General features: G+C 46.8%; 1 protein-coding gene across 8 annotated transcripts in view; it reads left to right on the top strand.

Annotated features, from left to right (window-relative positions):
- The first annotated feature begins 1177 nt into the window (after positions 1-1177).
- LOC112455823 (polypyrimidine tract-binding protein 1) overlaps positions 1178-12216 on the top strand; it is a 219305-nt gene continuing 208266 nt past the window's right edge. For 5 of the 8 annotated variants that reach the window (XM_025018017.1, XM_025018015.1, XM_025018014.1 and 2 more), the window contains exon 1: positions 1178-1511. In XM_025018017.1, the coding sequence (XP_024873785.1) occupies positions 1458-1511 (54 nt within the window). In that variant the 5' untranslated portion in view covers positions 1178-1457. The remainder of the gene's footprint in view (positions 1512-12216) is intronic. The other 3 variants (XM_025018018.1, XM_025018016.1, XM_025018019.1) reach the window with 1 other exon arrangement.

Genomic DNA, 12216 nt, shown 5'->3' with positions numbered 1-12216 from the left:
TAAAAAAAAAAAGATATATTTCACGTACCTACGTCGTTTCAATTACACGAGCAAGAGAATCGTGCGAATCGAGAGACGAAGGTCGCCTCCGTCTCTCTCGCGCCTCTTCCGCACACTAAGTACATATTTTAATCCGCACCGCGTAAATTTCCTCTCTCTTTCTTGTCTATCACCCATCACTAACCGCCCCTTCGCGGATCTCCCTCTTCGTGGTTGTAACTGTGTTGCCCTCTCTCCACTCGCTCACACTACTGACAATCATTCGGAAGTTCACTCCCGCGTTTCGCGTTTCGCGTTCGCCGTTCCTCCTAGGGTAAATATCCTCGCACGTATCATTTAGGGATCTCAATCCGGCTGTCTCGATTGCATATGTAGATAACGCTTAGACCACTTCGTTGTTGTATCGATGTAACGTAAGAGTAGCGCGTGTGCACGTTTTGCGTGTGCGTGTGTATGTGTACGTGTATATAGCTCGTAAGTAGAATTCAGTCTGTTTGGTGTACTCGCGTACGCGTACGGGTACCAAAGTCCTACGCGATCACTTCGCGAGTCAAAGAGAGACTACCTGCAACCGCGCGTCTCTCCCGTCCGGACGACTATCTGCAAATCCCGCGCGATTCGATCGTCAGCTGAGTGCGCTCTCTCTCTTTCTCTCTCTTTCTACATCGCTGTTCTATCGAGATCGGCGTAGAACTTGCTGTAACGAGAAATCGAACGGGCGTCACTCGGCTCGTTCGTTGAAACGAGAGGAAAGGAAAACAAGAAAAAAAAACGGCCAATCGAGCGTCCTGTCCCGAGGGGAGGACGACGAAGAAGCAAAAATAAGAGAAACACGAGGCGGACGAGCGTCCCTGAACGGGGACCGGCGGAGGAGTGAGGACAAGGGAGGGTACTCGTTCAAGCTGTGGTGGCCATCGTACGAGTGGAGCCGATCGTGCAAAACGGAAACCGCTCGCTGCCAGGCCGCGTCGGTGGAACGTGCCTGCTGGAACGCACAGGAACGCGCACGGACCCTCTGGGGCCTGCAGCAGTCGTTCGCGGCCGCTACGAGCCGCAATTTCTTCCTGCATCCTACGAGCAAATCCTGGCTCGCGGAGACGATCATCGGCGCTGACGAGACACGTTCCCCCATCACCACGTATTTTCATTCGTACCCGTTCGTCCCGGGTGGTGCGGTGCCCCTGCCCCCGCCCCTGCTAAACGGCATTAACAATCCGGCGGCAGCAGCGATCACCCCGGGGCTGGTAGGACATCTCTTTGGTGCTCAGCAGGCCTGCAACCTCGCCTGCACTTGCTCTTGCAACATCGTTGCTAACTGCAACCCCCATCATCAACACCACCATCAGCAGCAACAGCATCAGCAGCATCAGCAGCAGCAACAGCAGCAGCAGCAGCATCACAGGACACTCGGTACCACGGCGGTCCTGCTGCAACCAGTTGATCATATCAAAGACACTATGGTGAGTCCACCTTTCTTCGCTCAATCGTTGCCACGAGGAATTCTGCCGAAGGTTAGTCCATCTTCTCTGACAGTACAATTATCTAGCGGTAGATCTGAAAATTTGGATCCAATCGTGTATCTTCTTCGTACGATTCATAGCAATTATCGTATCGAAAACGCTATGAAGAATATATTCTGCAGCTATTATTATTTGATTCGAAATAACGTTGAATAACGAGAGTCTTGTTTATTTCTTTTTTCACTCTTGTAAATAGCCGATAAAAATTTTGCGATAATTAGCTTGTTAGATGATTGTTAGTCGTCGACCATCCAATTTGCGTCTTCTCGTGCAAACAACGTCGATCGCGCGGAGAATCAGTTGCCTCTCGCGTCTTGATCGCGCTATATTCGCGATCTTGACAATGGCGCTATACCCGGTGCCCCCGGTGGAAATCCCCCGAGCATCCGCGTACTCTCCGCGTGTCTCCGAAGACAAAGCTCTCATGGGAGTTCCTCGGAGGTAACGAACCCTCGACAGCCAGTAACGAGGATACTTACTGCCGGGCACGAGTAATACTCCCGTGCACGGCGGAGGATAGAGGCGATGAATCAGGAATGGATTTAGTCGCGACGAGCCACGATGAATTACTTCCTACGTTTGCCGTGTAAACAGGGGGAGTATCCTCACCGAAAACCCGGGAGCTTGGCGTGAATTCGCTACCTCCGTTTACGCTCTCGCTCCTTCTTCTTCTTCCTCTTCCTCTCTTGTGCTTCTCCTTTACCGCCGCTCGGTAAACGTTTCGCGGGGAGCACGGACGGCGCTTTAAATCCCGGACTGTCTACGGGGGCATCCTCTTTAATCCTTCGATCGACAGGTGTCGAGCAATAGTGGAGGAGAAGGAGCGAGAGAGAACGTGAGCGGAGGCGTCCCGCCTCGCGACGTGACATCCCGCGATCGAGAATCCCGAACAAACCTACCCTTTCCGCCTGATCGGATGATCGCGCCGCTCGTCGATCCCCGGCACGAGAACCTAATTTTCTCACCCGTTTCCCGCATCCCGGGCTCTTCGCCACCGCCTCTCTCTCTCTCTCTCTCTCTCTCTCTCTCTCTCTCTCTCTCAGCCTCTCCGCCGTCGTTCCGTCTCATCCACCTCTTCGTGCCCGAGTTGCGCCGCGCCTCGTCAAGCACGTAGCGAAAGAATCGCATTATTGCCGGCGGCATACAGCGCAGTCGATATTCTACAGTTTCTCTCTCTCCCCCTCTCTCTCTTTATATATACATATACACACCCCCATACGCGCGTTTAATTGGCGCACGTGTAATCTCCATCCACAGTTGTTGGAACGCGGAACTTGCCGCGAGTGTGGGAGTGTGGGAGTCAAGACGGGCATGTCGGATGGGATCGCGAAGTTTGCCTACCACGATCATACGTAGAGCTTCGAGATCTCGCCAGATAGTTCGAGCTCGAAGTGCGAATCTAATTTGGTAATCATTCGATCTGTTGGAACACGTACTTCTGTGTACCGCCAGAAAATTTCCCATTTCACTGTGCTCGGTCTCGGTGTTGCGAATTAAAAATCGTTATATGTGGTCGCTGAATATTCGTACGATTATTCCGCCAGTTTCCGCCTCCTACGAACGGATCGCGCTCGAGAATGTTAAAAAGAATAGTCGTTACCTTCTTGACGGGGGTCGTTCGAATGCATCGTTCGCGGAAAGATTTACACGCTCTCCGGATTTGTGCGAGTCGCGATTTTACGACGTTTAAAATAAACCGGCAAGACGTCACTCAATATCCCTTCTTTTATTCTTTTCGCGTAGGAAAAATCTGTCGGCGTTGCTGCGGAAGGATTACATTTCTTTTGACAATTGATCGACCTATGTTTGCCATTGCGTGAATCTCAGATCTGACAAAATGCTACTGAATATACATATATTCTACCTAATAAAGATTAATGCTGGTTAGGCTCTTGTAATTCATATATGTACATCGATGTACAAGTAAAATACACTTGCAATCGTCAGTTCCTCTAATTTTTTAGGCTAATATTAATATCACACGGAATTGTTTTTTATCTTTCAACTTTTTCGTGCAAATTATAATTTGTAGCGCTTAGAAATTTTTGTTGACATTGTGATCCTTTAAGTAGTCGTCGAGACCGTCTCGGTAGCAATTGCTTTCGCATCCCGTCAAGCGAAGTAATTATGTTAAGTGCCTCGTTCAAGCTTCCGTTTTGAATGACGCGCGACTCATTTCGTAACGATATGTGGGAGTTTTCCCCTTTTTCCCCATCCCGTTCTTGCGCCCCTTTTCACGTGTACGTTTCCGATAAAATGGGTCATCCTGTCCCACAATGAATGTATCTACGGTTCCTTCCTCCTTTCGTTGGATGAGACTCGGAGGAAATGTCAACAGAGCGACGTTGGAGATGGGGAAGAGACGCGGAAAGGGGAATGCGCGCACTCGACGGAAATCTCTTTGGAAATCTGCTTTCTTGCTCGTTATTGCAATATTCCTCGCGGGCGCACTCGTTTAATGTAACACGCGTATTACGTCGGAAATGGCATGCGCGGCGAACGGAACGTGTAGCAGTGTCAGAGAGATTTGATTGAATTTTATTTGAAAGGGACAGACTCTTGGCAGGAGGCAGGGTAAGGTGCAAAATACTATACGCGCACGTCTTTCAGGTTTACCTTCCGTAAACATTTTTCAGGATTCAGCTTTCTTTCGTAGGAACGTTGCAATAACTTCATTCTGTCGATTCTCCGCAAAACGCGAAGTGGAACAACGAATATATCGATTTTTGGTAACTTAATGCAACCGAATATGCATTTTACTGTCATTTAATTAATAACTTACTCGAAAACACGAGATAAGAGAAGTCTTTAATACGATTGATTCATCCTGCTTTCGCGATTATTTGATTTGACCCGTTCTGAAATTTTTTAAACCGGGAAAGACACAAGTGCTTACATATCTTCGTTTTAATTTTTTTCTTGCGTTTGACGTAATCGTCAATAGATAGTTGCAGGTCCATATCCGCAAATTAAATCAGATAACACGTCACTTTAAACGAAGCGCCGTTGTTAATCAAAACGGAGTGTCGCCACGGGAGATATAATTATCGGACGTCGTAGTCGCTTTTGAGCGATCCCGAAACCACCGGGCTTTTCCCACACGTACGTAATCCTTTCTCCGTTCTTACCCTTCCCTTTCCAAACGAGATACCACCATCAACCCGGTTTAATCGCCCCCTCGTATTCAGTCGGCGAGTTCGCCGAATGATTCGCAACTCCGTGCGCCAGCGTGCAGCGGCACGGGTGAAAAGCTGGCGACGCGTCGAAATGAAAATGGACGTAAACTCCCGGACGAGAACCGTTTCGGCGCGACTTCGTGCATTCAACCCCCGTGTCTTTCCCTGCCTGCCTGTCTTCCTGCGCGCGTTCACTAAGTGTGACGTGTGCATCAACCCGCCATCGCCAAATCCGATATCACCATATTGCACCGATCGGAAACTCACGAGCGCCGGAAAAAAAATTGAAACTTTTCCCGTTACCTAAGATTTCGTAAGGTTCGTTCTCCATTTGTATTTGTTACGGTGCTAAAAAAGAAAATTAAAAATTAGATTTAGAAAATAAAGAAATTTTATTATTCTTTTCTTTGCGTATAGGTCCGAAGCTTGTTTTTTAAACGTATTTCTCGTGCCGAAACAATGGCGGTGGCGTTTTCGTTTTAAGCCCCCTGGCTTCTCTGAAATTCACCTTGCGCCCACTTTCGCGCGTTAAAGCGCGAAAATATTGTGTGTACCGGGCGCCATAATGACCAGGATAATTTTGTCCCGTTTGAGTATACATAATTAGAGCGACGTCATACGTGACATAATGTGCGCGCTAACATGTAGCCGCACGTGGAGCGCACATAAGCTCGGTAAACTCCACCGTGGTATATTCATCAGGAAACTTGTGTCCAACAGTTTCTCATGCCAAGTTAAATTGTAGCGAAGAACCGCCCGCTTGTGTTGCAACCGCATTGACCGACCGTCACATAAGCCTTGCTCACACGTTACTCATGCTTCTTCGGGAATTCGGAAGTTTGGGTCCCACGTTTGACCGAGCTACCCGACACACGCTCGTCTGGCGTTTTCGATTAGTCCAAACCAGGCCCTGATCGATCCTTTCATATTGCAGATATTTGGGTAGGAAATTTATTTGAATAAAGGGACCGCGATAATATTTATCCGCGTATATAATATGACAATCTGCAATTAAATAGCAGGATTTGTCTTCTCGACTTTTTTATTATCTCGGAATTCTTTTCTATTTTATTTTCAGAGTTTGATTATTATCGTTTAATCACGATAGAAATTTCACTTGATAAAAAGTTTGAATCGCTGTGCAAATTACAGAAACGAAGTAGACAGAATCGAACAAGAAAAGAAGGATTAAGGAAATGAACGAAAGGATTCTATTATCTCTTCTGCGAAACTCTTTCATTCGGTAGTAAACGCGGTAATAATCTCTCGGGCGTAATCGTCCCGCAATGCATTAAGATCGTTGTAATACGGTGTGTTGATCCGGGTATGTGTTCGCTTGCTCACGTCGAATTCGTACTTTACGATTCCGAGGCGATGCGGCCTCTCGATGTGGCCCCCGATGCAGTTCGATGCGCCGCTGAATTTCGCCACCGGCACACCGATTCTCTTCTTTACGAGCCGGCGAAGCGCAACGGGGCGCTCTCTTTCTCTCTCTCTCGCAGGCGGTCGAGTTCCGAGTTCCGACGCGCGACACGGTTTTATCGGCGATATCCTACGAGTCGGCGCTCGTATCTTTCCTGCTTCCCCGTGTTCCGGAATATAAAAAGATCGCGACGGGGTGAATCGCGCGCGCGCGCAAAAAGCGACTGACAATTGATAATTCGTCGGAAGCTTTACGTGCGCGCGCGAGACTGGAGTTTTCCGTTCATTGGACGTCCGGCGTGCGTTAACCGAATCGTAAAATTTTACGAGAAAGTGCAATTCGGTGCTGTTGGGTAAAGAATAAATCCCACGCAGTGTCGATATGCACCTGCGTTCGAATATACATCCTCTATCCCGGTTTTTTTTCGTGGTGCATGCGTGCGTTTCGTGATACTGTTAGTTCGCCGCGTCTTGATCGCGTTACGAGCTAACCGATAAAGCAAAATAACGCCACGCCGAGCGGCAGTTCCTCAATAAGCACGCGTGATGCGCGACGTAATTAAAATCCGTAAGTAACAAGAGCTTACACGCGGATCGACTCGAGTGATCTGCATAATACGTTGCGCGCGACCCAAATCCGCGTAATAGAGTTTCTACGGCGGAGGATAAGAACGCTTGGAGAGGAATATCTATGTTCCCCTCTGCTCCCCATTTGCATCCTCTCTCTCTCTCTCTCTCTCGTTTTCCTCAAAGAGAGAACCTCGCGTCGCTTCCCTTTTATGCATCATCGCGGGCCTACTTTCGATCTCGTTCTCGAGGATCGCCTTCCATCATGCGTCGCGCATACTTCAGCCTCCAAGTGCAATTCCGTCGTAGACGAGATGGGAGGTGGGGGCGCAGAAAAGAGGATGATGCAACGTGGGAAAGAGGATACGGGTTGGGGGGGGGGGGGGAGATGATAGCGTAATGCAGTGTTGTGAAGAAGACGTACCTCCGGGGGTCGCGAGACGGACGATTATTGTCACGTGGGCGTTATGCGCTCCAAAACAGGGCTCCTCAAACTGTCCCTTCTTGTGTACATACGTCAATAATTATTCTTAAACCGTTATTGAAATTTATTTATATTTTAAAAATGTTCGGTAGGGGATAGTAAAAAGGGACCTGTAGTGATGTGACAGCGTTGACTACGAGCGAATTTTCGCGGCTTGCTCGACGTGGAAAATCATTCGCACGACGAATGGGGTGGTTTTCGGAATTCGGTCAAGCGGAAATTGGTAATCCGATTTTGAATGCGCGAACGTTGGCAGGCCGGTAGATTTTTAGTGTGTGTCCGATGGCTTCCGATTTTGCACTTTTCTGCGAAAGAGATGTGCGGCGTGCATCCATTCTTTTTAAATGCACTTGGAGCTTACGGAAGCGTTATCAGAAAAAAAGAAACGCTGTTCTCTAACAATTTCCAGCAGAATAAAAATCCGCGTCTGAATCTTGAACGTTCCTTTCGAACATCTTTAGTCTTCCGATTGACCAACTGTCATCTGCTTAACGGAAGTGATTGGCTTTCAATTGTGAAAATATACAGGAAAAATATCTAGATGTGTATTTGCCTTGTATTTTCCTGTGAGAATGGCGCGACTAACGGGACGATAACTCACTTACAGCGTCAGTTGCATGTTGAACCATTTAAATCGATAGATACGGCTCTACAGTCATCTCACATCTGCGATACTTTATTCCTGTTTTAAACTGAGTTTATTAAAAAAAAACCGTTTTTAGTTTTTTATAGCCAATGTTATTTTTTTCCCTGGAAGGAAACAAATGCAACTTCTATTTTCGAAAAGTGGATAAAATATTTGCAATACTGACGAGAGAAAGATAATACCAAATTTTTTTTATAGAACCATTTGTAATATTCGAACGTCGCATACGAAAAATTCAGAGTCAAGATATTTCGGGATCGTCGTCGAGAAATCGCGAATTTCCGCGACTCTATAGTGGCTCTCGTAGACATGTCCTACGTTTCTACGATGCTGGAAAATGCACTCCGAGTATCCCGGTTATGTATCCTGCGGGCATAGTAACACGAATACTTATCCGTGGTAAATGTACGCGGTAAATGCTACGAGAAAGAAAGAAAGACAGAGAGAGAGAGAAAGAAAGAGAAAGAGAAGAAGAGTGGAGATGTCGGTTATGTACGTAGGCGTCAAGAATGGTCTTGCACGACCGGGATGGAAGCACGTGAGAAAGAGTTTCCGTGGGATTACGCAGCCGTTTTCCGCGTTCTAAGGATCGATCGCGCCCTGGCATTGGCTCGCCGCCGTTCGACGGTGTGACGAAAGTAACCCCGCGACGTTTCTCCGAGACGTGAGCTTATCGGCTTACGCCTGCGTCGGACATGCCTCTTTTTTTCGCCAAAGTGTCCGCGAAGATACGAGGAGCGAATTCTAATTTTGATCCACTATCAGTTTGCTTGTACCGCGCACACTTTATTCCCGTTCCGTTTTCGGAATAAGCGATGCGAGAGAGATGCATCGTTGGCGCATCGCGATCATAGGCGTTGACTTCAAGAATATCGAAATACCTTCTGTATTACACGACGCGTATCGACTTTATGAAGATCAGTGGCTGCATAGCGATTGATATCGAGCGAATTCCGTGATCGAATCGAGGAGAAATCGATCGAGGAACAATTCTCCAGAGTCTCTCTCTCATTTCTTTCTCAATGGCGAGGGAAGGGATTACGAATTGCAATTCCTTCTTCTCGAGCGGTACGGTGATTTAGGGGAATCCATCACAAGCTGCGGCTGTCTAGATCTATTATTGGGCGCCAGGACGTAAGTTAGCGGCCGCGGGAGTTAGACGAAGGGGTGGGCTGGAGGGATTCGCGCCGATGGTGTCTAGGGATAACGCGGCGGGCGTATTAGGTAATTGCGGGGCCGAGGAGTTCTGCCGAGGAGTCGGAAAAGGGGGTCGCCCGGTGGCGTAGGCAGGGAAAGGGATGTGATTTATATCGCTGGCACGTGACGCCGGCTAGAAATTATCGTTCGCCACCTTACCGCGGATCGTCAGACCTTTACGTACGTATATACGGCGCTTACGGCACACTCTCTTCACCGTAGGTGAAGTTACGGTGGGTTCGCGTTCGGTTTTACGCGTGGGAAGGCGACTGGCGCGGCGCGGCGTCACCGCGTATTTTCGGCTCATCCTGCACGTTTCGGTCACTCTCCACGCTGTATATTTTTGGGGACTACGGCGCGTTTACGTCAGGTTTCTGCCTGCATTTCGCCGTTAAATGCGACGACCGTCTGGTGACGTTGCACTTTATTTGTTCAACTTGAGATGTTTATTCGGCGCGACGCAAAAGATAACCGCGCGTTAAAGTGGACACAACGTGGACACTATTCGCGCGACGTTAATTCGTTAAGTTTGTTTGCGTTTTTCAAGTTTTACGATATGAAAACCTTTTTTCGCCCGGAACGAATATAGGCGATGTATTAATCTTCTTCAAAATATTCCCTGTTTATTTTGCTCGGTATCGATTGTCGCGTTTTCTTAAGCGTGACAGGTGATCGCGCGTGTTATTGCATTTCGATCGATAGCTTGTTCGAGGGCGACACTGGAGAGGAGAGTATTTCCTTTCGGAGCGCAATGACACGGGAAGGGAAACGTTATATGAATTTGCTATCTGAAGGATGTAATAATTTTCTATGGGTCAATTGATTGAAAAATGTCGATTAACCATCACCCTTTTTGTTATTTTGCCTTGTTTCCGAATTTATCATGCTGTGACGTTATCAGTTCAGGATCTACGGCTGCATTCGAGAAGCGCGCTATTAGCGCTATTGCATCATTCTGTCTTTATTGCTCATCAGATGTAAAACAAGGATAGAATAAGCAAATAGCGCTAATAGCGCGCTCCCCGAATCCAGCCTACATATGAAACGGTATTAGACGCGGTGTTTTCAAAAGGCTAATAGCCATCCATTTATATGGTTTTACACATCTCATGTTTCTACATTTCTTGCACTGCGATATTGTATCGTAAAATCTACTACGGTCAATGTATGCATTTTATTGCGTTTTTATTATTGATACGTACAGTATTGATATCTGTACGTATCTATACGTTTATATTACTTTAGATATTATGTATAGAATCCCATAGAGGGTTTTACAATCTGGCTCAGTATTGGGCCCTGATGTTCCCTGGATCTTGCAAAATATTGCGCAATATCGTATTCGACTCTAATGAAAGCGCGGAAAAATTGTCTTTGCAATAAGTGATTAATGTGCCTTAATTCATTATTAAGTCCACGATATTTAATGTATGCGACGTTGCACAGTCCGTGCAATATATATGTTTTGAAAGTACCTCGTAGCGTTATGTTCAATGTCTCGTTAATTACTCAACATGCATCGCTGATGCTTATCCATCGTAAAGAGTTTCCATCTTCAACCCTTGCTGTGTTTACTGTCGCTCTCTTTCGTAGAGCCCTCTTACACGCCGAAACGTAACACTCGACCACACGCAATCCCAAGAGGCATCTAACAGTAGACGTATCTAATTACCTAATGACGTTAATTAAAGTTGGATAGCTGAGGATTTGCCTTCATTCTCGCCACGGGATGTTTTCGTCTATTTCTGTCTTTTCAGTCTTCCTCGATTATTCGCTCCCTTTTTTCTCTTTTTTCTCTCGCATTTTTCTCTCTCTGATAATGTCTACCGCACTCAACTTGGTTCGTTTATAAACTCGCACGATCGACATTCGCGATATTGAACGATGAGAGTGGGGCCACTTATTACTTTTATTCAATTGATTATCTTTTTTTCCATTTTGGGACGATGTATTTATATCAGATCCATATAAATTAGATGGGAAATTTAATGTTATAGGTCATAAAATATTTATTCATGTTATGTAATTATATCTTTCGGTATATTTTTATCGACAAATTTAGCGATAACGATTTAACGATAACGACATCTCTAGTACCTTATATAACTCATTTAGAGGAGATGCACACATATATTCCACTCACACGGTGCTCTACGAGGAACGAGGAACTACTTGACCGTAGCTAGCTCTTCCGTTGAATGGAGCCGGCGCGATAGAAAGCGAAATGTTTAATTCCCCGCCAGATGATAATTAACCGCGTTCCAATTTAACGCCGGCACTGTAAACGACGGCGAAGGGAGAACTGGAAGGCAGACTGTGGAAGCCATGATATTGAAAGTAATTGCAAGGTGCGGAGCTGTAATTTCGTGCTAACGAGTGGTTATATACTGAATGAGCGCGTTTTAAGCTGTCGTTTTTTTCCTTCGAACGACCCCGTCGATCGCGATTCTCTTTTTTTCCTTACGTCATCGCGCGGTGACGTAAAGACTCGTGTAAGGACTGTGAAGATATAGGTGCATACATATGTATAATATATCCCTGATATCTCTGCATACCCTGAAGTCAGAAAATTATTATTATCCATTTAAATGCTTGAAAATTTATTTCGACTTCTCATGCCACTTTCAATTCAATTTGACATAAATCATATTTATATTTAACCCAGAATTAGAAGTATCATACGCGCGGCGCTTATTTGCTCAAAGTTATCTGTGCCTGCGACATGTCTTTGGGGCGAGGCTCGTCAACGAGCGACGGTTAATGACGAAGGTGGGGTAAAACCGAGTCAGGGGGGTGGCACGGCAACGGGAGACAGTGACAGAAACCGGGGTAACGAAGGGGGGCTGCCTGACGATGGGACCCTGCGGTTTGTTGGTACGTTACTGCGGTACGCGGTGCGGTACCGAGCCGTCAAGTTCATGTTGCCGGTTTCCTGTCATTAACGCGCCGCATCGGGCGCCAGCAACATTCTCCTCACTCCTTCCTCCCCAGTATCTCTTTCTCTCTCTGTCTCGCTCTCCCGAGTGTTCTCGAAATATACGCCCCGTGCACACGTAGTACCTAACGTAGTTTGCCGGTGACTCTGACGTGCGTAGTCTCGCGTTGACACGCGACACGTTCGTTCTCACAGTTGAGCGGCGAGACGAGCGATGACATAAGTTTCGTTTGCGTGATATCTTTCTCGCATTATATTCTCTCATGGCG

The sequence above is a fragment of the Temnothorax curvispinosus genome, unplaced genomic scaffold, assembly GCF_003070985.1.
Source record: "Temnothorax curvispinosus isolate PA1 unplaced genomic scaffold, ASM307098v1 QBEX01006396.1, whole genome shotgun sequence".
Lineage (NCBI taxonomy): Eukaryota > Metazoa > Arthropoda > Insecta > Hymenoptera > Formicidae > Temnothorax > Temnothorax curvispinosus.
Note: the sequence above shows the minus strand (reverse complement) of the source record. Positions and strands in the feature narration are given on the sequence as shown.